Genomic DNA, 25,679 nt, shown 5'->3' with positions numbered 1-25,679 from the left:
TCTAACCGTAAGGAAACATCCAGCAAAGCCAAACTGAGGGACAGCCTACAAAATAACTAGCCTGTGTTCTTCCAAAATGTTCAGCTCATGAAAGTGAAGGAAAGATTGAAGAACTTTGAAACATGCGATTCTTCTTCTTCTTTTTTTTTTGAGGAAGATTAGCCCTGAGCTCAGTACTGCCAATCCTCCTCTCTTTTGCTGAGGAAGTCTGGTCCTGAGCTAACATCTGTGCCCATCTTCCTCTACTTTATATGTGGGACACCTACCACAGCATGGTGTGCTAAGTGATGTCATGTCCGCACCGGGGATCTGAACCAGAGAACCCCGGGCCGCCAAGAAGCAGAAGGTGCGCACTTAACCGCTGCGCCACTGGGCCGGCCCTGAAACATGTGATTCTGAACTGGATCCTCTATGACAATTGGAGAAACCTGAGTGGAGTCTGAGGCAGGCTGGTATAAAAATACCAGTGTGAATTTCCTGATTTTGACAGTTGCGTTGTGGCTAGAGAGGAGGGTATCCTTATTTGTAGGAAATACACAGTCATGTACTTGGGAGGAAATGGGACATTGTGTCAGCCTGCTCTCAAATGGTTCAGAGGGAAAGGTGCTATGTTCAATCTTTACAACTTTCAGTGATTTTGATGATTGGTGAAAAAATTTACCAAGAGAAAAAAATCAGCACAGCTGGATTTGGCCCCTGTAACAAATTACAAACTCTTAATATGAGTATGTGTGGTAGGATGGGGGTGAGGGGTATTATTTTGGAATTAGTTTATTCAGATCCAAACAATGAGAAACAAATACATGGCAGAGTTTGCTATGCCTTAATTAAACTGGTGTTGGGAAAAAGACACGTCACATGTGACTTTCATGTGTGAAAGTGAAAGTAGGAAGGAGAAATTGTAATACAGTCACTGGAAAAACAAATATATATTCTGCTCTTTATTAAATAATTCTTTAAAAGCATCCATTCGGTCAATAATCAGTAAATTAAACTCATTATTTCTTTTTGTACATGTTTAGGTAATGAAGCGTCCTGGTAAAAACTCTGTCACCAGGTCAGCTTTTGTGATTTAGCAAGAAAATCTAAGAAAATCGAAGCTCTGGGCCTACCTCGAACTAACGCTTGTGTCTTGGGGCATGAATCCTGGGGCATTCATGCTCGTCGGACTCATTCATTGCTATGCACCACTTCTCCCGGAGAGTGTCTGTGCTGGTTGCATCTTCTGAAAGTCTGCCTTGAAAGAAACTCCTAGGATTAGAGAATCTTTTCTAGGTCCTTTTCATCCCAAAGTTCTTTATTTCGAGACCAGAAGGAAAGATTAAAAAGAAGTTTTTTTTATATAGCTCCATTAGAGCCCAGCATCTAAAAAACTCCTGTTTCCTTCACAGTGAGATGTTAGCTGGTCACATGGACCCTGATCCCCGAGCCTTAGGAGAATCCTCTTGCTCTGAAGTAGTGTCAGGTATAATAGCTACTTTTTTTTTTAACTGGGAAGCTCTATGTCCATGGTTTGGTCCTCATTTTGCTGCTCTGAATCTGGGGCACATGGGAGGACACCATCTTGCATTGCACTCGAAGTATGTTTTTCGTTACAGTAACTATGCTCCTTCTTGCGGGCTGCTCTGTTGAGGTGACGATGAGGCTGCCAGGCAGCATGTTCTTCTGCGGGGCACACGCTACACAATGCTCTCTGGTACACAGGTGGGATCTCCTTTGAATTTTGCTTGTTGTGCCTTCTCCTTCCCCTTTGTTTTTGCTTCGGAGTACAATCTTGTGATGTAACTCATGCAGCTGCTAGAGCGGGAAACTGAAAGAAAAAACATGGTGAAGATGAATATTTATTTTGAACAACATTGCACTCGTTTATTTGAAACATTTTGATCGCACATGATATTTTTAGGTCTATATATTAATGTCTTAAAAGATCAAATCTGAAATTCACATGTGCGTATAAATGATCTGAATGCGTTGTTTTAGTCTAATTTTTAAAAAAAATCTTGTTACATAAACAGTATACTAATAAACCTGAAATAAAATATGTAGACATTTCTGCCATAAAATAACATATGTGTTGCTGAAAAAAACCCACATTGCCTTCAGCAAAATTTCATACTAAAAAATAACAGGGCTTGAGGCCAGCCCAGTGGCACAGTGGTTAAGTTCGTGTGCTCTGCTTTGGTAGCCCTGGGGTCGCAGGTTCGGATCCTTGGCACGGACCTACACATCACACATCAAGCCATTCTGTGGTGGCGTCCCACATACAAACCAGAGGAGATTGGCAGAGATGTTAGCTCAGTGACAATCTTCCTCAAGCAAAAAGAGGAAGATTGGCAACAGATGTTAGCTCAGGGCCAATCTTCCTCAAGCAAAAAGGAGAAGATTGGCAGCAGATGTTAGCTCAGAGCCACTCTTACTCACCCAAAACAATAAAAATAAATTAACAGGGCTTATGGGAAAAAAGAGGGTTGGGGTGTTGGGGTGGACCACTCAAAGCCTATGTAACTCTGTACACAGACAGCTCCAGAGGATATCTTTTAAGTGAGCTAAAACAATGGAGTTGAAATGCTGGATTTGAGGGCACTGTGGGAAGGAGGTTGGAAGTGGAGTTGGAGCCTGGGAGAAAGAGCAACCTCCCACAGCTGTGGCAAGCCCCTGGGGATGGACTTTTCTCGGGAGGGAGCCCTGAGTGCAGGTGCTCATTGTAAACTTTTGAAAAGTTGAACTGTGAGGGCTTCTGGTTGTTCAGCAGCTGAACTGAGGGCTTTTCTTTTCCCGCTAAAGGTTATTCTACTCCCACCGTTTTGGTTCCCTTGCCTAGGAAAATGGGCAGAGGAAGCGACCCAACTTACACATATTGCCATCATTGTCCTACTTGCCAGTCAAGCATGAGGGGATTGCTGTTACAGAAACAGGTGTTGCCGTACAACAGACTGTAGCTTACACACATTTTCCCCTTGCACCCCCGGTTCTCACACAGTCTGCTCACTCGTGCCCCTTTCCCTGCTAGTAGAGCTGTTCTTTCTTTCCATTTCACACCCTACTAGGTCAAAACAAAAAAAGCCAGAGGTGTTGTAAAAGACACACTTCCTACGAAAACCTCAATAAAACCAATAGAAACTAGTGGCAGGGCTCACCTCATTGCTTGCAACTCCTGGCAGGTGAAATAAGTTAATTTGCACAGAGAAAACAAAATGATTGGAAGGTATAAGATTCTTGCTTTACAATAGTCCTAACTTCTGTCTACTGGATCTTTGTCAAGAATACACACACTTTCTTCCTGTTTAGACTCGTCTTTCACATTCTTTAAGTATTGTGCATGAGCAATTGCAATGAAGTCACCCAAAAGGTTTGAAACATTTCTGCTTGAATTAGTTAAGCTTTGTATTCATTTATTCAATATGAATTTATCAAACACTTCATTTGTGCCAAGCTCTGTGCTAGGATCTGGGGACACAGAGAGAGCAAATCCATTTACTCACCACCTGAACGAGTATTGTGGTAGCTAAATCAACATGCCCAGAATGACAAGCTGGGTGCTTCATTGGCAAAGGTGGGTGTAGGATACTGTGGAGCACAGGAGGGACATATAGTCCAGGGGGTGCCTGTGTGTGACAAGAGGACTCAGAGATGGCTTCTCAAGGGGCATAATTTCAGCTACATGGACTTAACTGCTGCTTTTCATTTTTTAAGATGCACTTCCTTTAGTTGTACAAGATGATGTATGTGGTTGACTTTCTAGAGCTAAAAATCAGACTTTGAGTTTTACGTTCCCCTTGAAAGACAACAAATTAATGAACCTCATTGTTCGAATCTCAGATCACATAGTTGACTTACTTTGGCTGTTTTTCTCTTGGGATGATGTTTCTTCATTAGTTGACCTCGATTTGTAACTTTCCAGAGTGTGTTCTGAAATTTCATTTTCTGCAAGAAAAGAAAATTAAATTATTAATTTCTGGTATCATAGACATCATCTGTATGTAGAAATGTATGTTTGAATAAGAGGATACCTCTGTTATTGTAAAATAGTAGACTTATCACTGCCCCTCCCATACCTCCTGTCCTCATTCATTCAACAAATCCTTCCTTACTCTTTACTGTGATTCCAGCAGGCACTGTGCCAGGCAGTATAAAAGAGTTGCAGATGTCAAATGACAGTAGTTTAAAATCAAGTATTGTCCTTTGGGAAGGAACAATTCCAGTAGCCCTTAAAGAACTATGAGGGAAGGGCATTAATGGGAGAATTTGAAACACTACTATTGCATTTGCTTATTGTATATGTACAGCGGAAAAATCAGACCGTGTCTCTAGGTTGATTTATCATGAGAATGTTAGTCCATCTGAATAGCTACAGAGATTGATATTAAACTAGGAGAAGTGGTACTTTTAAGAGAGTCAGAGCCATTCAAAGATGTAGTGTTTTGCCTTGGGACATAGTGAATTCTCTGTCACTGGAGGCATTTGAGCCATATGTGGCTAAATCAGTGATGTCCAATAGCACTATAATGTGAGTCACGTGAAATTTTAAATTTTCTTGTAGCCATGCTCAAAAAGTAAAAAGAATCAGGTGAAATTAATTTAATAATATATTTTACTTAGTAGATCCAATATATTATCATTAGATATATTCTTCGTGCGTGTGTGTGTGTGTGTGTATACTGAGTCTTCAAAATTGGGTGCGTATTGTATCCTTACAGCACATCTCAAGAGTGACCAGCCACATTTCAAGTGCTCAATAGCCGTATTGCAGCTACTGTATTGGACAGCACAGGGCTAAATAATCACTCAGAATTAAAGAGGGGATTTAATCCTGGCACACATTTATGGAATGAATTGAGTAGATGGTTATTCTGGATAACTTCTAAGGTCACTTCCAGCTCTGATATGTGTTGAATCTATGTATCTTAATGGATATCTTCTATGGGAGCTAAATGATTTTTTTTGTTTCCAATGATAACTTTTTAATCAGAATGCTTAGGAAAAATTATTAACATATTATGGTTGAGGGAGGCTGAGTGCATGCTTTCAAAATAAGAATGGGACTGAAACACTCTATTATAGTCAGACTTTGATCACTCCTAGAATATGAACTCCTTGAGAGTAGAGACCTGCTCTGCCTTGTTGACAGATGTGTCCCCAGTGCCTGGGACAGTGCCTGGCACACAGTAGATGCTCAGTGAATGCTTATTGAATGAATGAATGAATGAATGAACGAACTCTCCATCTTGTATCCTTTTATCCTTGAATAGAAGCTTCTATAATTTAATGCCAATTCCTGGAGCTACCCTAGTTTCTCTTGGTGATGCACTCTTTGACTATACTCCCTGGAGATTCACACCCCATGTTTACTACAAAACAAACAATTGCTTATTTGAGTGACAACACTTATCAAATAGATTGTGGAGCATCTAACAGAAAAGCTTTAATTGACAGAATTTTCCTTTTTGCTAGCCAATTATTTCAGCATCTCATAGCCTTCATCAGGTTCTCTGCCCACTCACCTCTTTTCCATATCATGTGTGCTTTCCGAAGCTTCATTATGAAGAGCTGGACTATGATGAAGAGTATGAAAATGAGGAAGGACACGAGAGTGAGCAGCAGGATGCCACTTTTCTTCCTCGCCAATCCCACATACTGACGGTTTGCTTCTATAAGGAAAAGGAAAGGATTTTAGACAGTTTGAGGGGTTTTGGGCCACTGAGGAATATACACAATAGTGCTGTGAAGTATTCAGATGAAGAGACAAAGGAGAGCTTTACCCTGAAGGTAAAGAGATTCATATTATTTATTCTCTGAAAACAAGTAAATCGGCATACAAACAAATAAAGCAATTTTGTGGAATGATTGAAAAATGTTTTTAAGTTACACAGATATCAAACTAATTTTTCATTTCTAGAGAAAACATATGAGAATATTGTGTTAAATTATTGTCAGAGGATTCAAGTTAGCTGTAAGGAATGATTTCTTAGCAAAGTGTAGTTAAGTAGCAAGAGAGGTTGTTAAGGAGTTTGAAAAACTCTGCAAATAAAATGAAAATTCATTAATCTTGGCTAGGTTAAATGTGATCCTACATGAAGGTATTTGGAGATAAATTAGATTAGCTCTTAAAGGTCTTTCTAAGCCTAGAATTCTGATTCTATGGGCTCTCGTTTTGCTAAATGTCCTGGTCTCTCATCTTAACCAACAAGCAATTAAGGAGTGCCAGTCATGTGTCTTGGAACCGCATAGGAGACAATTCCTATGCTTTAGGGGGTAGTTCTCTCTCCATTTAAACAAATAAATTAATAAAAACAAACAGAAGTAAGATATCTGTGTCAAATTCTAGATCCATATGTGTTAATATAATAATGTGTTTAGTGATTCAGAGGCAGGAGTGGTCCCTAAGTTGGTCAGGAAAGTTTCAGCGATGATGCTGGCCTTGAAGGAGGGGTAAGGAGAGGAGTCACAAGGACTTTCCATTCATCAAGGGCAGTTCAGATAGATGAGGGCAGGGCAATCAAAATGGGATGATGTTTTCAGAGAAAAATGTGTACTCTTGTCAGGACTTCACAGAGACAGGACTGCAGAGGTAGGGGTGGTATGCATCTTATGGAGGGTTGAAGGCTCCTGTTCTGTGTTGTAGACTGTGGGAAGCCATAGAGGTTTTCTGAACACAGGGGTGAAGAGTGCAAAGGGGTGTTTTGCTGATAGAATGCTAAAAATAGATACCAAGAGGAGAAACTGAAGTTACAATACTTCATGCAGGAGATGATGAGGGTCTGGATCAGGGAGGTGGCGGTGATAGTGGACAAAACACATGGAAGAGAAGACTCAGAAGTCCTTGGAAGCTAATTTTATATGTGTGCGTGTACGCACACACATAGGAGTAAAGGATGACTCCAAGGTTTTGGGCCTGTGTGATGCTTTGGACAAGTGATTTTGTGGAAGAAGAAGCTGTTCAGTTTTCAGCCATGTTGAGTTTGAGGAGATGGCAGAAAATTCAGTTAGAGATATGTAGGAAATGGGATGAAACTAAAGCTCAGGAGAATGTTCTGGAAATGCAGGTAAGGAAATCTGCCTAGTGGCAACAGGAACAGTCTTGGGAATGGGTAAACTTAAAGACAGAACAAGAAGTAAAATCAGAAGTATATCCACATGTAAGAAGTCAGAGGAGGAAGGGAAGTTACTAATGGAATGGAGAGGGAGAGGTAGCAGGACCAGGCAGAGCATGTCAAGGGAGCCAGGGAGTCAACTAAGTCAAGGAACAAGGGAGTGATTAACCAATCATGTCATATAGAGCAGAAAGGTCAAAAAAAGAGGGCAGACAAAGGCCACTGGATTTATTGATTGAGAGATTAAAATATTAAGTGTTTATTCTAAATGCTGTGGGGGACACTTACCAGTGATCAAGTCAGGGTCTTGAGTGGTTTGTTCTTCCTCTTTCTTGTCAATCTCTGATGTACTAGAATCTTCTGTTACTGCAACTAAGGTGAAAGAAAGTAAGATATGATATATGCACGAGACTATATACACATAGTCATTCCAAAGCAGCAAAGGAGATTTGGAAGCCAAATTAAGTGCTCTTTGTTAAAAAACAACAATGAGGTCATTTTTCAACTATTGACTTCTTCCAAAAATAGTTGCAAATGACCAGGCTCACTTTGCCTTATTTTTTTTTAAGGTAAATGTTTATTGAACACTTTGTGCCAGGCCTTAAACTAAGCATTTGGTATATATTATTAATATGGAGTATATATTACTTCTCACAAGAGGTCTGAGCAAACAGAGGTTTAGAGAAATTAAGTAAATTGTCTAAAGTCCTGTGGCCAATAAATGGCAGAGCCAATCCTGAGACTCAGAAACGCAAAATTGAAACCGTCATTGTACATTTCCTTCTCGACTCAGGCCTACTGGTGAGAAGGTGTTCAGGATGCTTCAGGAGAACAACTGAGCAGCGCAGAATGACATCTCAGGCTCTATAGAGAGAAGACCTACAGCCTGAAACGCACACAGCAATGATTTTTATGTTGAAAAATGGGCTCAGTTGTCATTCAAACCTGTGCTTGCCTCCCTCTTAGAAGTTGGGTGTACTATGACTTTTTTTCTAGCTAAGGGAAATTATAAAAATAAGAGATCTTTTTCTGATTTTCTTGTTTATCCTCCCTATTTTCTGTTTTCTTTTTTTTTTCTCTATAGTCTCTTGCTTTTTAGCCCATTGCACAGCGCCACAATGTGGACCACGAGAGGAATGAAACCACCCATTCTACTAAAAATGGCTATTATTAACAGTAATAAAATCACAGAAATTGAAAGCTGAAAGGAATTTTAGAAATCCTATTTTTAAAATCTTATATATGAAAAAGCAGAGCATAAAATTTGTTTAGTAGTGATGTAAGCCAATTTAAAGACAACTAGATTCTAAACACGTTTAAAAATACTGGATTATTAAAGCAAGTGGCATTGCTGTTCCACTTCATAAAATTTTCAATTTCCATTGCCTTTCAAAAAACTGTATGGTACATATTATATTTATCAGTGTTTAAAAACCCCTAACATTTGCTTTTTAATGTTATTCAAGATACAGATTTTTTAAATGAGATCCAGTACTCAGAACCATGAACATGATGATGCTATGAAGGCACTTATCGCACTAAATGAAATTATTATAGAGACGCTCTTTGAAATAGAAAGAAGATGTGTAGGAATATATGCCTTTCTGGATGAGGCTGACTATCTTGCTCTGAGCCCCATAACAACTGCATGCATTCATCTATTCATTCATTCATTCATGCTGCATTTTCTGAGCACCTGCTATCGCCAGATGCTGTGCTAGGTCAAAGACAAAGGTAAATTCAATATACAGTCATTGCCCAGAGTAAACCACCTAGTGGGTTCACTGTCTAAAAAACTGGAATTATAGTCCAGGCTTCTAAATTCTTCCACATTTATAGTTGAATCCCATCATCACAAACTATCTGAGTTCTGGACAATCGAGTAACTAATGAGCCTTGAAAGGTGCTCTTGTTATTCAGGGACGAAGAGCCACAAATCTCCAGGTCCTCATTCTTTGCTTGTTGTTGATACCAAGTCTTTATTTTGCATTTAGTCTGTTCTAGACAGAAAAACAAACAAGTCTCCCCATAAATGAATTCAACCTTGCCCTTTACCACAGAGGAAATTCAAATGTCACAGTCTGTGTGTGTGTGTGTGTGTGTGTGTGTACAAGGCATTAGGTACCCTGAAGCCCATCCCACTAAGTGAGCACTCCTTATACGGCACTTTTCCAGGACACCACAAAGCTGGAGCCTGTTGCAGTGGATCCTGTGTGGTCTTATTAAAAATTAAAGTAAAAATATTCTCAAAACTTAGAATGGGAACAATGACCTTCCCAAGGAGGCATGATTTTTTTTTTAAAAGTCTGACTGGTTCAGCACTTACCGGTGGTACTAGCGGGCTGCTGAGGGTCTTGAGAGGATAGAGAGCTGTTCTCCAGGGCATTTGAAGCCGTCTGTTGGTCAGCAACTAGGAAAGGGGAGAAACAAAATTCTGCTACTACGGAGAGCAATTTTACCCACATTGTGCGCAGTACAATAGGTCGGAGAAGGTATCTGACCGCTACCTGCTCATGGAGGTTTTGCAGAAACCTCAGAACTATGCGTTCGGCAGCTCCTGCTCTGGTTTTTAAATCTATATCCCGCTGATTGCCCATCTGCTAAGCTGCCTGGCGTAGAGGTCCAGCATGCTGGAGGGGTGCAATTGGCAACAGTAGGCAAAGGCTATTCACTGTCTCTATCTGTATCCATCTGACCATCAATCAGTCCCTCTGTCTGTCCATTCATTCACATATCTACCTACTTATCTCTTAGTTAGGTGACTTTGGAGTCAGGCTCAGCCTGGGTTGAATTGCAGTGCTGTTACTTGCTTGCTGAGAGTGAGTTTGGACAGGATGCCCAGTCTCTCAAATGCTCAGTTTTTTCTAACCCATAAAATGGAGATACTAACAGCTTTTACCTTCTCAAGTTGTTTTGTGAGAATTAATGAGTTCATTCATATAATGTCTTTAGCGCGATGCCTCGCTATTTATTAAGCACAATGCTATCAAAAGGTTATTGTATAATACAAAAAAATGTTTAGGAATGTTTCTAGGGGTTCAGATTAGCGTAGATTTGACGAGTCAATGAACATGCCTGCAACCCGGTTGCAGATTAACCCAGTTAATCTACAAATATTGATACTGATATATGACAAGTGGGTAATGTCTTTATGAAATCTGTGAGTGCTTCTCAGCTTTTTAATCAGTGAATTTTCTGAGATTTAAAAAATTTATTTTTTCAAATATTTAAAGTTTTGGAAAACTATAAAAATGCCTGAATTGCATGCAAGAGCTCTGAGAGAAGGAAGAAGAACCACCATGGAAACATTAGAGAAATTGTAATGTACCCTATACAGCTAAAATGAGCTCTGTGACCACACAGATGCCATAGTACGCTGAAGAAAGGGGAGAGCTGTTGGTAATGAAAAGAGGTAGCAGCTTAAAAGCCAGTCAAACAGAAGTACTGGGAGCCAGTTATGGGAAGAGCATAATATGGGAAATATTGGGCACATATAGAATAAAATTTGTCAGTAATGATTAAGATCTTCAAGAATAATGGATATTCTGAGAATTCAGATAATTATATGTTTATTTGTGTACATATATATTTATGAACAAAACAGGTTTTATATGTGTATACATTTAAATGTATATATATACACATTTATATATATATATATAAACCAGAGGTTGTATTTATACTGATGTATCCTGTCAGTCAACAAGCTGCTAAATAGGTCAAGTTAGACTGATGGTTGTTTTGACTAGGTGGACACTAGTCCGTTATGATTTATCTCCCTAGTTGGTGAGAATGTTATAGACCTGTGCTGTCCAATACAGCATCCACTAGCTACACTGACTATTTAAACTTAAATTAATAAAACAATAATATTAAAAATTTGGTTCCTCAGTTGCAGTAGTCACATTTCAAGTGAGAATTTTGTAAAATCTGAATCCACCACTGTGTGCTCGACAGCTTCCAAATACTTAAAAGACCTCTGATGAGATCAGTGAGGATGCTAATGGATGCGATTTTGATCCCGAAACGTGTCAACATTTGGAAGATCCGTATAGCTCAGTGAATCGACATTTTCCAAATGGCCAAGGCGAGGTGTTACAAAATCATGCCTGGATGAAAGATCCATGCAAAGTGCAAGACTGTTCAATGGATTTTAATGTAATAGAGTATGAAAAGTTTATTGATGTCACTTTAGAGTCCACACAGCAATGACCTTTAAGAAACGACCTTTTGTTGAGTTTTAGGGCAGCATCAAAGAAGAATATCCACAATTATCTGAAATGGTGATTAAAATGTTCTTTCCCTTTCTGACTGTATATTTGTGTGAGGCTGAATTTTTTTTATGTATTTCAAGCAAAACAATGTATTGCAGGAGATTCAATGCAGAATTTGTAAGAACCTAGTTGTTTTTTATGAAGCCTGACATAAAGGAGATTTTCAAAATGTAAAACAATGCCATTTTTCTAATTTTTTTGATGTTGCAAAATATATTTTTCCATAAAAATATGCCATTTGTTTTAATATGTAGTGGATTAATTATTTTTAAAATACGTAAGTATTTAAACATTTTTTTCAGTTTTGATTTCTAATAGGTAAGCTTTGACAAATATAATTCACATAAGTAAAAGTTCTTTGGGATCCTCAATTATTTGTAGGAGTATTGAGGGGTCCTGAAATCAAAAAGTTTGAGAACTGTTGGTAAATTTTTGTTTTAATCCTGTCTCTGGATAAGTAGTAGGACATCAAGATTCCACATTTGGAATACTAGTGAGATGAAATAAATCATCTTGAAGATGGTCTAATGTATTCCTGTTCTGTTCTCCTTCTCTAAGTGAAACACCGTGGGGTTTTCAAAGGAAGCCATTTCCCTTTTTAGCCCCCTCACAGATAAGGTGCTTGCATGGTCTTCCTTTTCCCCAGGTCCTACCGCGCAGTGTGTGGAGATGAAAGGGGTCGGAATCTCTACCTGTCAACATGTTTTAAAGCATCCTCAGCTAGCAAACTTTTTCAACTAATTGGATGAACAAAATGTCTGTAATATCTGTGTGTCAAGGTAATAGCTTGCCAAAGGGAAAAAGTCATAAGCAAATAGAAGTCACCCACAGCTGATCCTGGAGTTCCTCTTTGAATATTTATTGGAGATCTGCCAGTGGGTGCTAGACCATCAGTAGCTAGATCATAATTAAAAGTCAAGTCTTATCCTATTATTATTATTGGAAACATTTTATGGCTAAGATTTTGAGTCATATAGAACTACGGCCTTAAAGGAGGAGAAACTGCAATTTTCCCCTTAGTAGTAAGTTTTTGCAGATGGCTTGACTAGTTGCTTAAAAGTAAAAATACATTTTTTAAATATGATTGGTGTTCTTATTTAAGAATGTGAATATCTTTTGGGAGCATTTAGATAAATAAAGTGTCATCTTCTCTTTGATGATTTTCCCACATCCCCCTTGTGCCCTATGCGCCTGTTCCACTGATGGGGGTGGAGGCTGGGGAGGGGAGTGAATCATAAAGGGGTAGGAATATTTGCGTCAGATTACAGTACAGCCCCGTCTGTGGGTCCTTGAGCTTTCTAAATGCAGCTTCCTCAAGAATGACTTTTGGTTTGATGAGAAAGTGACCAGTGGAAAGCATGTGGTAGTGAGGGGGGACCTGTTAACCACAGCTGCAGCCCCCACAGGGCAGCACATCAGTTTTCCTACTGGGGGGTTCTCATTAACCAATGCCTTTCATTTCAGCTATTTCATTTGCTAAAGAGCTTTTTCAACAAACGCGTCATCAGCCAACATCTTCCTCCTTCACTGCTGTGCGTGAATCCTTGTGCTTTAGGAATTTCTTTTTACACTGAGAAGTACTTTATAAAATAATGGTCAAAATCCTATTAATTACAGGTGTGTGATTCGTCTACTTCTTTTAGGATACTTCTTGGCTCAAAAAGTCCTATACAGTTTTAAAATGATTTCTTTAACTTTTAATGAAGGAATCAGAGAGAGATTCTGAAAATGGAGGCAGTTCCTCTTCACATTTAATATTTGATGTCTTACTTATTATTATTATTATTTTTTGGTGTTCTGCTCAGAATATCAACATAGTGAAAGTAGAATCTTCAAAACAACTGCAACAAAATAAATCTAAAGAGTAATCATGATTTAATGTGATTGTGTGTTTTATATTAATGTAAAATGATATTGACAAGTTTAGATTTATTTCTGTTAATATTATCTCTTTTTGGGTCAAGTACAAAGATACAGTATGCTTCATATTATCTCTCCAAAAACACAACTGCAATAAAACTATTTAAGGTCAAGTTATGCCAGCTGTCATTATCAAAAAGCAAGCATGACACTGTTTGCATATGGCGCTCTGCTAGGCTTTCTGCCCAACTGGTGTTCTTCTGAATATTGGTACAGTTGCAACCCTGTTGCCCAGATGGAGAAATTTCAATTATTAAAGGAATTGGCTATTAAGAAGAGCTGTGTTGACAGTGAACTCACCCTGAAGGACTTTTCCCACTCCATTTAATTTTTTTTGATAGTGTAATATTAAGGTAGATTAAAAATAATAAAGACAATCATTAGTTCTTCTTACCCAAATCTTCAAACCGGAAAACTGCTACCAGTTTCCTTCCTTGCAGGCCTTTGTGTCGGACGATGCAGTCCACTGTTGAGTTTTTGCTATATGTGTGGACTCTGAGTGTGCTGGTGCTGTTACATTTCTTCCCATCAGTTTCAAATTCATGGTGGTTTTCACCTATGGAGCAATTTAAAGATGTATATGAGGTTATGGCTATTTAATGCTATTGGATGGATTTGGTTTTCTAAGAGACCAACGGCCTTAACATCCTGACAAAAATGTTAAACTTCTAACTTCATTCTAACCTCAGCCAGCTGCCTTGTACATGCCTGGCCCAGGCACAAAGGGAAGCAAGTGAATAAGAATGGATAGACTTCTATAAACCCTTCACTACTGGGAACAAATTTCAGCTTATAATAGTTATGCAAGAAGGACAGCCTGAGGTGGTTGTGAAACACAAAGACCCAGGACCTTACTCAGGTTGAAAGAATAAGGCAAAGTAAAGGTAAGGTCTTATGATGAAGTAGATGTGGCACTAGCCTGAACCTACGATTATATAAAAATCGAATGTAATGTCTGTTGAAATGTAAACAAATTATAAATAGTTTCCAAGCATGACAATTAGTTAGCTTGCTTTAATCGAAAGGCTCAAAGTTTAGATTCTTGGTTACCATAATAGTCTTACCTGTCCTTGGGGGTGTGACACAGGACTACACTGTATAAGGAAGGTCACACCTGTTCTAGTTACACGTATCATATTAAGTGTATTTTCAATTTTATGCCTGCTATGCTCAGAGGTAATGGTTATACTGTACCTTTTTCATTTTATGAAATTTTGTCAAATTTTAGGAAACCATAATAAGTATTCCATTTTAGGTTTCTACCTTGTTTTAAGCAAAAACGTGTAATCATGTTTTCTGTGTTTAGGCTTTCAAGATTAAGGCATAATATTGATTGGTTATAAGGATAATTTGTCTGGAAAACAACCAATGAAATGATTGAATAGTGTTTTCTGGCACCTCCTGCCACCAGAGGGTGCCAGAACACTGAAAAATCCCTTGGAAATTTCAGTAGGAAGGAAAACAAAGGAGGAAAGAATGATTTCTCCTCTTACCGGAGAGCTCCATGTCATTCCTGAAAAGCCAGGTGATCTGCGGACGGGGCTTGCTTCTCACCGTGGAGCATTTAAGTATAACGTGTTCTTCTCCATTTTGCATTTTAATAATTGATGCTTCCAGAGTCGGCTTGAGAGGAGTTGCTAGAAGAAAATTGATTTTTCTATGCTTAATTAGCTGGTCTACATATCTCAGCAAAGCACAGAACCTAATAATCTATAGGGATCATTGTAGAATGATCTAAATAATGGGCATATTCTTTTACTTTTTTCCCAGAACACAGTCGAAGGGCTGTTATGTACTTGTAAAGCTACTTTGGCTATAATCAGATTGTTTGTTACTCAGTGTGTGATCAGTGTCTGGAAATTCTCAAACTGATTATGTTAGAACAGCATTCTTAAATTTGATATCTGACTGTATTTGATGGGTAGAGTACTACATAAGGAATAGAGACCTGAATTCTAGTCCCACCTTTGTCACCAACTAGTTGTAAGAATTTGGATAAGCCCCCCCACCTTCTTGGTGTATCAGTTTCCTTGTCTGTGACATGAAGGGGCTGGTTTGTGAGTTGGCTATTTCAGCTCTAAACTTCCAAGAGAGCCTATGACTCACCTCAAGGTAAGTTCCTTCTGTCCCCTCCTAACATCAGAGATACATTTCTCTTATAAAGGGCATTTTCTTCCTACTCTTCTTTTGGAAACACCTTTTAGTTAGGCTTACTTCTTCCTCTTTCCCATTCTACTTCACACTCTGGTCCTGAATTGCACTCTTCCACATTTATTTACTCATCCACCTGCCTTCGAGACATTGTACAGTCAGCTCCAAGTACACACTAGATGTGTTAGATGCTGTCAGTGCGAAGGTGGAGAAGATATGGCCCTGCAAGGAACTAATAGTCTGGTGATAGACTCAGTCCCTAAACTGTTAATTAAAAGATCATGAATAAGTGCCGTGATAGAGGTATGTACAGCATGTTCTGGGAGCCCAGAAGAGCACACATCAGTCTGAGGAAGAGTGCTTTGAGGGCCAGTGAGGTGGGGAGAAGACAACCCCTGAGCTGAGTCACTTTGGTTTTCAAAACCCTTAGGGAGCCATTCCGTCCCAGATGCTTTTCCACCATGCCTTTCCAACAAGAGAAGTCTAAGAAATTCATTTGGTGATATGTAGAATAATGTTATTTAGAGATCAATAAAAAGCAATGTCTTTAATTGATCTGTTCTGCCCCCAAAAGCAAAAAAGTAAAGATGGTAAGACTGACACTGAACACATCTGACCATCTATAGAACTGAGCTAGGCCCAGATGATCAGGAGGCTGTCACTTCCTATCCACGCTATATGTCAGTGCCGTTACAGCTGAACTCATTCTCTCTTAGGATACGCTGTCATAAGGTTCTACTTTATTTTCATACGTGTTTTGTTTTCCTAAACTAGTGTGCAAAATCCTTGTGAGCAGAGATTGTGCCTAATCCATCTTTCATTCTGTAGAGCCTGCATAGTGCCATGCACATAGTCACAGCTTATCCAATATGAACTCTCTTTTCCTTTAGTTCCCTGGAGAGAAAATTTAGTTGATGCCAAAGATGAATTTCACAAATTCACATTTTAATCTGGGGCTCGCCACTCAAAATACTCAGTTCTGTTTGCTTTCAACAAAAGATGGCAGAGGCACCCCCAGGAAATGGCTGGCCGTAAGCTTAACATTTCAGTTTAAAAATGATATATCGTGTTCTTAAGTGTATGGCTCCCATCCTGGGTTTAGTGGCTTCCAGGCACCTACCTAACACAATCACTTTCACTTCCTTTGTTCTCACGGGCTTGCTGTAGTGTAAACACTTGTACACGCCTTCGTCTTGCTGGGTGACGTTAGGCACGCCGATGGAGAGCTGATTGGGGGCGTGATGAAGAAGCTGGTATTTGGAATTTTTCAAAGCTGTACAAGAGGGAAAAAAGCTGTTGTAAGGAAAGGTATCAGATGCACACAGACTCTCAGTGGATGGATTATTCACAGGAATAGCTTTTGATTTTCACACTTTAAAGGAACAAATGTCACATCTTCGATTGAGCTGCCTTCCAAATTCTAGTGTTACCAGCTGGATGCCTCTCAATAGCTTGAAGTTAGTTTAGGAAATGAAATATTTTGTTACTGGGATTTGTGAAATAAGCAGTTTGCTTTATTTGTGCTTGTAGGAAATTAAGAACACTACGTTGGTGAAGGGTTCCGGTTATAGGAGGATTTCAAGGAATTTTTTTTTTACCTTATGAAAAATGCTCCATTGTGATTTACCTCTTTGAAATCTGATTCATTTGAGGTTGTCTTGTCACATGAATGTGAAGAACGGAAGATAAATGTGCTGATATTCGTTGCTCTAGCTGGGTGCTTTTTATTTCGTTTTATAAAATTTTTTTTTGAGGAGGATTACCCCTGAGCTAACATCTGCTGCCAATCCTCCTCTTTTTGCTGAGGAAGACTGGCCCTGAGCTAACATCCATGCCCATCTTCTTCTCCTTTTTTAATATGTGGGACGCCTACCACAGCATGGCTTTTGCCAAGTGGTGCCATGTCCACACCCGGGATCCGAACCGGCGAACCCCGGGTCACTGAAACAGAATGTGTGAACTTAACTGCTGCACCACCAGGCTGGCTCCTATTTTTAATTTTTAAAAGTTCTTTATTATTTGATGTTTCCCAAAGATTATGACTTAGTCCTTTCAGGTATTTAGCCAACAGTGCAAAAAACCCCCCAAAACCCCCAAAAACAAAAATGCAAGTCCAGAAAGTTCCAGTCAATAGCAAATGTTCCTCTTGATTCTATGTTGACCTGGGATTTCTATCTCAGGTCAAAGGTCTCTTAGCAAATTGGAGGCTCCTGAAATGATTGGTTAGGGTTGTCTTTCTTTCTTTTCTTTTTTACTGTAGAGATATATAATATGAACAACCCTAAAATAGTTAAACCTTGAATGGCTGACCAAGGAAGGTTGTTACTCATCTGGAACAATGGTTGTGTGTCCTGGGACACTGATGTTCCATGAGCTAGAATTCAAGAGTTCTCAAGCTCAGCACTGTTGACTTTTGAGTACATAATTCTTTGTCGCCGGGGGTTAAACTGTACGTTGCAAGATGTTTAGCAGCATCCCTGGCCTCTCTACTCACTAGATGCCAGACCCCCCTGCTTTTCCCCAGTTGTAATAACCAAAACTATCTCCAGACATTGCCAAATGTCGCTGCAGGCAAAAAGTACCCTCGGTTGAGAACCACTGAGCTGATCAAGCCATTCTCCTGTAGAAATCTGAGAATGTCTATCTTCTGCCAGTTCACCAAAAATAAAACAAAACAACAAAAAGCATTATTTAACAGAATTATCTCTACTTACAGATTTTCTCTCAAAACTGTTAACGGTTAGTATCTACTTATTCCATTGGAATCTAGTATTAATAGTTGACTTAACTTGAAATAATATATTGTTATTTTACATTTAACATATCAATATTTAATAACGTTTTCAAAGGATATCTAAAATTTTAGAGGCTCTGCTTTTACAAAGCAGAATGAAATTTGCTGTTTTGGAGACTTTTCCAAGTATTTGGCAGTTCGGAATATTAAATGAAAATACAAAATGGTCTCAATATGAAAGGGAGGGTTTAGTAAAATCCTGCTCAAAGAAGTAAACAGATTTTTTTTTTGCTAAGGAAGATTTGCCCTGAGCTAACATCTGTGCCAATCTTCCTCTATTTTGTATGTGGCTCACTGCCACAGTAGGGCTGCTGACGAGTAGTGTAGGTCCATGCCTGGGAACTGAACCCAGGTTGCTGAATTGGAGCGCACTGAACTTAGCCACTAGGCCACGGAGCTGGCCCCTAAATAGATTTTTAAGAATCTCTTTCCTTGGGGCTGGCACAGTGGCACAGTGGTTAAGTGCACACGTTCTGCTTCGGTGTACCGGGGTTCGCCAGTTCAGATCACAGGTGCAGACATGGCACTGATTGTCAAGCCATGCTGTGGCAGGTGTCCCACATATAAAGTAGAGGAAGATGGGCATGGATGTTAGCCCAGGGCCAGTCTTCCTCAGCAAAAAGAGAAGGATTGGCAGCAGATGTTAGCTCAGGGCTAATCTTCCTCAAAAAAACAAAAAAAAGACTCTCTTTCCATAAGAAAAAAAAATATAACTATGTGAGGTGATGGATGTTAACTAAACTTAGTGGTAATCATTTAGCTATATATATATAAAATCATTACATTGTACACCTTAAACTAATACAATGTTATATATCAACTATATCTCAATAAAAGTGAAAAAAAAAGTCCCTTTCCATCTCAGGCATCTAGGACTCACTTAATGTGTGTTTGTGGAGAGAGGAATGACTGCTCTCCTTTTCATATGTGCTGTCAATTCTTATCATTTAGCGACCTTGATTTCATGTTCAGATCAATAGAAGAGGCCATATCTGGAAGGGAGCTTTGTGATATGAGTTTGGATTGCCCAGATGGAAAACGAAGCAGCTGGCTCCAGATGTGGGCAATGGTGTTGGCTGCACGAGGACGAAGGGCCCCAAGCCAGTCTCCCATCCATCTATCATTGTGCCGCTGTTTGCTTCATGGCCCCCAAAAGTCAAAAAGTGATATGGGGGTGAGCTGGGGGCATGGAAATGTGCTTTGTAATTTAAGCCCCCTTTACCAAACATTCTGATGGGGTTTCCATTTCAGACTTCCTGTCAAAAAAAGTAGCCGTGAGTAACATAACAGGCTTCGGGGTGTGATTGACGTGTAACAGTAGGTGGGGCCAAGCCTATGTTGCGAATGACTCATACTGGCTTTCTGTCCCACCAACCTGCTGGCCTGGAAAATCCCTCAGGTTGAGGTCTGGTGGTGATTTACTTTTCCTTCACTTACCAGGATGCTCATTTAAGAAAATGGTGAACCCTGACGGGGCTAGCCACTGCAGGGAGGCGTTCTCCTGAGAAACGACACAGTCTAGAATGAGTGTCTGGCCTTCCTCCACGGTGACAGTTTCTGTGTGGTTAGTCAGAAAGGCCTCTGCAGAGGAAGAGAATTGGGGACAGTCAGGCTGGCACCAGCCATTCCACTCCGGAGCTGGGGCAGGGACTCCTTATTCATTCACTCAATCATTTATCACACATTTCTTATAGAAACAAAACATAAGTCAGTACCAAAAAACACAAGGAAAGGAGCGAGCACTATATGTAGGAGCAGTAAGGATGTCTCCTGAAGGAGGGCTGAATGAGGGGGGTGGTTTTGATAGGAAAAAGGGGAAAGTGGAACAATATCTATTGGGTACTTGCTTCATCACATGCCTGGAACTGTGTCAGTCCATGCTACCTATATTTCATTTAACTTTCAAACTAACCTGTAAAGGAAGAATTATTTTGCTCGCTCTACAGATGAGGGAATAGAGGCTTAAGGTCACAGGTCCTGGAACTGGAATCTGTACCCAGGTCTGTGACCTTCAGAGACCGGGTCGGACTATCCCAGTGACCAGCTTGGACTATCTAAGTGATGAGACCCTAGAAAACTCAACCTTTCTGGCCTCGGTTTATAAAATGGGCGACTTGTACCTTTAAGTGCAAGTTGTGTGTCTTGGATTCTAAGAAGGAATGTTCTAGGCCATGCTGCTCTTGTGAATTAGGGAGCTGCCCTTCACTGGGAGCACTTCAGCCCCACCTGCATAAGAGCTTCTACACCAGAGGGAGGATGTTCTGAGATCTCTTCCGATTTAATATTACACAGCAGCACTTTCTCCAGGCAAATGGGAGAGTCTAATTTTCCCAAATCACAGCCCCCAGAGAATGGTAAACAATTGCTTCTAAGCAGCTGCAAATTTATCCTCCCAAAAAGGAAATTGATAGAAAAATAAATTGGTTTTACTGCTGATTTGACACATTTATTACTGTTTGTTGTTTCTTCAAGTTTTAAATTAAAAAAATTTTTTTTCCTGAGGACAATCTTATGAATGAAAGTAGCAAACACTTCTATAAACAGAAGAATACCATGAGGTTCTAAATTATGAATAGCAAATGTAATGAGTTTTACTGCATCATCTTAAACCTTAGAAAAGAAAAAAGCAAGAAAAAAGCAAGATGAGACTTTATTTCCTTGTCATAAATTTCAAGTATTAGGAAAAGTGCTTTGGAGAACTCTGGGAATTAATTGATGCAGACTTTTGAGTCTGTTCCATTCCCAGGTCATTAATTTCAATCTAGCCTCCGGCAATAGCAACCCAGAAATACTGTATTGTATTCATATTGACTTTCATGGAAAAACAGTTTGCTTGAATCCTAATGGAAAAATACTCATATCATGAGCCAGTATACTACAATGCACAATGAAGAGTCAATAAAAAATGGTCATGTTTTCAAAAACCGTTGAGGCATAAAGCCAGAATTCTGCTTAGGTTGGATCATTTGGAAACACTCTCATCCATAAAATCAACTCAGAATTGAGTAATAAGGGTAATATCAGTACAGATTCTTTGAAGTGACAATGGAATTTCTTTCAATGTTAAGCAACTTCTGAGCCAAGAATTTGAATCTAGAACTAACTTCCATTGCTTCCATAATTGTCCCATTATGATTCCTGCTTTGCTCTCTAGTTCTTGTGCATTACCTTGCTTTTCACAAACAGATGAAAGTTTCTAGAGGGAATTGACTTCGTTTTCTATTTCTCTAGAATTCATTCCTTACAGAAACTCACAGTGTGAGCTTGAAAAGTAATGGTTTAATGCCAGCTTTCACGATGATGCTATAATGCACAGATATCTTTGCTCTCCTGTTGCTAATAAGAATACTGAGAGACAGGAGGGAAGTTACTACATTGAGTCAATGGTAGAACAAAGACCAGTGTTAAGCAACATGCTCTGATTTCATCCTTTCGGCAAGAAGTTGACACTTGGAAGTTTACCAATGTTCTTACCTTCGGTAAATGGCTGTCTAGACAGGAAGCCTGCATTTGGGGAAATGGGAGTTGTGAGATTTGTTTGCAGCCTGTTTTTGAATAAATGTCTTCCATTTTAAAGATGTATATATCACTGTCTTTTTCTTGGGATTCTGCTTATGAATTATATAGCATCATTTAATTCTTACAGTGTCGTCAAACTTGTAATGAAATGTAGTATGGCTTTTTATCACAGGCTAAGGAGTTGTGTCTCCTAAGATTAGTGTTTGCTCTTGCTGTTGAGAATTCAGTATCAGGCTGCTGACCACGCTGACCACAACCATAGATGCCTGATTTTCAGATGGAAAGGGCTATGTTTGAGGCATAGAACATTAGTTGTTTCCTCTACTCTTTGCCTTAAGCCTTACTTTCTGCTTTACAGGCCTATTTATCTTTCAGTGTTATCATGTAGACCCCACGTTTAATTTAGAGACAGGAAATCCTTGCAGAAAGGAACAGTGGCCCCAATGAGAAGCCACAGACCCACACAGCTTCAGCCATAGTGCTTAAAAATCTTGTTCAATGTCTAGGTCACATTAAAGGGGAAGAGGAAGAGACCTGTGCCCAAGTTTTGATGGCACGTCTTCTTAGGGAAATGTTCCCCATAATCCTCTCATCACCATTGAAAACTAAACTGGAACTCATCTTAAAAATTTTTTTTTCAGCTAAGTTTGGAGTCAAACTTTTACCTTCTTTGTGGGAGGGATGGGGTGTGGGGTGTCTTTGCTTACCACTTCCTCCTTCGCAGTCTCTAAAGACATGTATATCCTTATTCACCCTTAGCCTTTCTTGGGTAAACCCTGAAGGCCTGAGCTTTCTTCCTAGTTCTGCCTATCCAGGCTTCAGAATTCCAGTCTGCAAACTAGCCCTATGTTGCTCCACAAATGCTGAGCATACAGAGCTTGGCAACAAACGACTGTGGTGCTTCTCCTGGGAGGTCGCCACTTACTACCGCTAAGTCCTGTTGACTGACCAGTGGATTATTGACTTCTGGGCTTGATCATGATCTCCACGCCTGGATTCATCCATCCATGCATGGTCCTGTGTTATGAGGCTGTAGTTGACTCTGGGGCTGTAGATTGTGACTGGTTTGTATATGGAACTGGAACCTGTGACCTTCACCGTCATCTCTACCCACAACCCATAAACTAGTGGTCCTATCAGTGGAATGGCTTCATGCCAAGGCACATGTGATTGACCCTTGAGCAGAAGGACAAGCAGCAGTCACAGCCGCCTACCAAAGCACCCACAGACAAAACCTGTGCAGGTCTTAAGATTCCTTGATTTTCCCCAAGATTTTGGGAGTTGCCATGTGTGATCTCCACCTCAACTGTAGGTCATCATGGTAGACCATGGGAGAAAGAATAAAATATTCTTTCCTTTTCTTACCTTAATAGCCCAGTTATTGCATGCAATAAATTTAAAAACTGCAGAACAGAGCAAGTCTGTCCTTCATGGATCCCAAATTGGTCATGTCCAATTGGAGCTGGTCATCTCTAGTGCCCCCTGTGCTCCACACACACCTAACACAGATATACCACCTGGTCCGTCCCAATGTTTCCTTGTATTCATTAATATCATCACCAGCCACGGCATACCAGAGATTTGAGAGACACCCCAGCCTCCTCTCTCTCCAAAACATCTCTTCAATCGGTTTATTCCTCTTTTTTCATTACTATCGTTGCCTTAGCTGAGGCCTCCATTGTTTCTTTCTTGGACTTGCACTGACTTCCTTCTAGTCTCTCTTCCCTTCAATTTATCATCCTCATCTGCTTCTAGAATTACATTTAAAAATGTAAATTTGATCATATGTCTTCCTTCATTAGAATATTTGCTATGGCTCCTGTTGCCTGTAGGAATCAGGCCAAAATTCCAGATGACTTGACTCCTATTTTCTCCTTCAGTATCTTCTGTCAATACTCTCTTCCAGATGCTCCATTCAAATAGCCACTTGCCATTTCCAGAAAGTTCCAAGCTCAAGTAGATAGTTTGCCTTTGTCTACACTATGCTCTTGGCCCCAAATGCCTTTCTTATCTCCTTCAAGACTCAACTCAGATTACACCACTCTTGTCAAACCTGCCCTGTCAAACCATTCTTTAGCCTTCCTCCTCCTCACAATGATAAACTCTGTCCTCCAGATCCCCAAAGGCTTTGAATGGGCTTCTATTACAGCACTTAGCACATTACTTCATAATTATTTGATTACGAGTATGTCTCTGTGGACATTAGATTACAGACTCCTGATGGAAAAGTTGTTTGCCATTCACTCATTTTATAGTCTCAGGGCCTAGCACAAAGTAGGATTTTAAGTGTTAATTGAATTAATGGCTAAAAATGAGTAAATGTATATATACAGTAATAAATAGTTTAATAGGATACGAACTTTGCTCTTTGTTATGTTGAATAAGAAAAACTAGAGCTAATTTAAACCAGAGACACACAATGAGTTGTCTTAAACCAGAGCCCTGTTTACATGACTTTTATGAGGCAGTAGGCAAAAATGTGCCTTAATTCAGATCCTTACCAAAAGGGATTATTATTATTTTTTTAGATAGAATCAATAGAGAAAACTACAGGTATGAAAATGAGTCTGACTTTGTCAAAATCAAATTATTTCCAGCATAGCTTTGAAGAAGCTCTCTCAATAAGTTGTCAACAAACACGTGATTCTTTCCTGGTCAGAAGAAGTATCAACAGGACCCTAGTCACTTCGCAACTGTTCTTTATGCTTCCTACAGCCTACCCGCCACTGAATAACCAGGATAGAGGGTACAAATTGGCGGATTTTCATCCTCCACAATATAGGTAAATTAGATGCAGTTCCATGGTGAATGCACATTTCCAAGGACAGGTGCATTACCAAAACATAACTACGGATTCAGTATTTGGAAAGAAACACACACACAACAAACAAGCAATTTATATGGGGTTTCTTTTGCAAGAATCTCATACAAGTTGCAATCAGAGATTCAGGGACACCTAAGCCCTGCCCCCACCATTGGGTAGGAATAATTTGACCTGCGCTAAAGAGGTCACTGTATCCTTCTTTAATTTTCATAATGCTACATTAGAACTAAGCATTAAAAATCAAATTTGAAAAGTCTACTAAAATGTAAAGTATTATTGACTCAAAAAATAAGCACAAAGTTTTCATTGGGCTCATTATTATCTCTGAACTAATTAAGAGTTGTGTAGCACTTTGCCATTTTCAAAGTGCTTTCACATTTGAAATTTGATCCTTGTAACAATCCAGGGAGTTTTGTAGATTAAATATTGTTATCGTCTTCATTTCAAGATGTGGAAACTGAGTTTCAGAAAAATTAAATTATTTGGTGAAGGCTTATACAGCAAGAAAGCTTTTAAATTCAAAACCGATGCTCCTTCAACTGGTACACCCTTAAAAGACAGAACTTAGTAAGCTTGTTACGTTTTCCATAACAGTGATCCCATAGAGAGACACACTCCAATGGCCCTTTCTATACAATTTAGCAATTGAACAAGAGATTAACTAGACGCAGTAACATTGCTCAGAGGTGTGACTCTGGCAGGCTGGGAAAGCGTTAGCAAACTTACCTGGTTGTCTTCTGCAGTGAGCCCTCCGTGACTGCAGTTGACTGACTGATAGGTAGATTTAGCAAAACGTTAGGTCAACTGAGCATCAAAGAACGTTAGCTCTAAGTCCTTACCTTGCAGGGGGAACCAAAGCAGCAAGCTGCAAACTCTCCACCACATATTGTGCAGTGCTGCTGTGACACTTTGTCGACTTCCTCTAGGTTCTGAAATAAATGGAGCAGAGTGGTTTCTTTTGAAGGGGGAGAGGCAGCAGCTCTGTGACCTCACGTGTCTCAACTCCTCCATCGGCTCTGGAAGCCCCCTCTTAGTTGGCTGCCCCCAAAATACCTCCTGGTGGAACATTTGGGGACCACAAGTGTCATCTCGATTGTGGAGAGGTG

At 39.7% G+C, this 25,679-nt stretch overlaps 1 protein-coding gene across 2 annotated transcripts; it reads right to left on the bottom strand.

Moving 5' to 3' along the window:
• Positions 1-928: 928 nt before the first annotated feature.
• Positions 929-25,679, bottom strand: CRTAM (cytotoxic and regulatory T cell molecule). 2 transcript variants are annotated; one of them, XM_008518437.2, is made up of 10 exons: positions 25,413-25,679; positions 19,668-19,811; positions 16,557-16,709; positions 14,779-14,922; positions 13,680-13,841; positions 9,418-9,501; positions 7,380-7,463; positions 5,502-5,648; positions 3,838-3,924; positions 929-1,810 (listed from the first exon to the last, which is right to left on the bottom strand). In XM_008518437.2, exons 1-10 carry the CDS (start codon positions 25,639-25,641, stop codon positions 1,680-1,682), a joined length of 1,365 nt encoding a protein of 454 aa, XP_008516659.1. In that variant the 5' UTR covers positions 25,642-25,679; the 3' UTR covers positions 929-1,679. The 2 variants fall into 2 exon arrangements, with proteins under 2 accessions (XP_008516659.1, XP_008516666.1); XM_008518444.2 differs by lacking the exon at positions 19,668-19,811 and having other exon boundaries at positions 25,413-25,647.

The sequence above is a fragment of the Equus przewalskii genome, chromosome 6 (assembly GCF_037783145.1).
Source record: "Equus przewalskii isolate Varuska chromosome 6, EquPr2, whole genome shotgun sequence".
NCBI classification, from domain to species: domain Eukaryota; kingdom Metazoa; phylum Chordata; class Mammalia; order Perissodactyla; family Equidae; genus Equus; species Equus przewalskii.
This window is presented reverse-complemented; position numbering and strand designations above follow the sequence as displayed.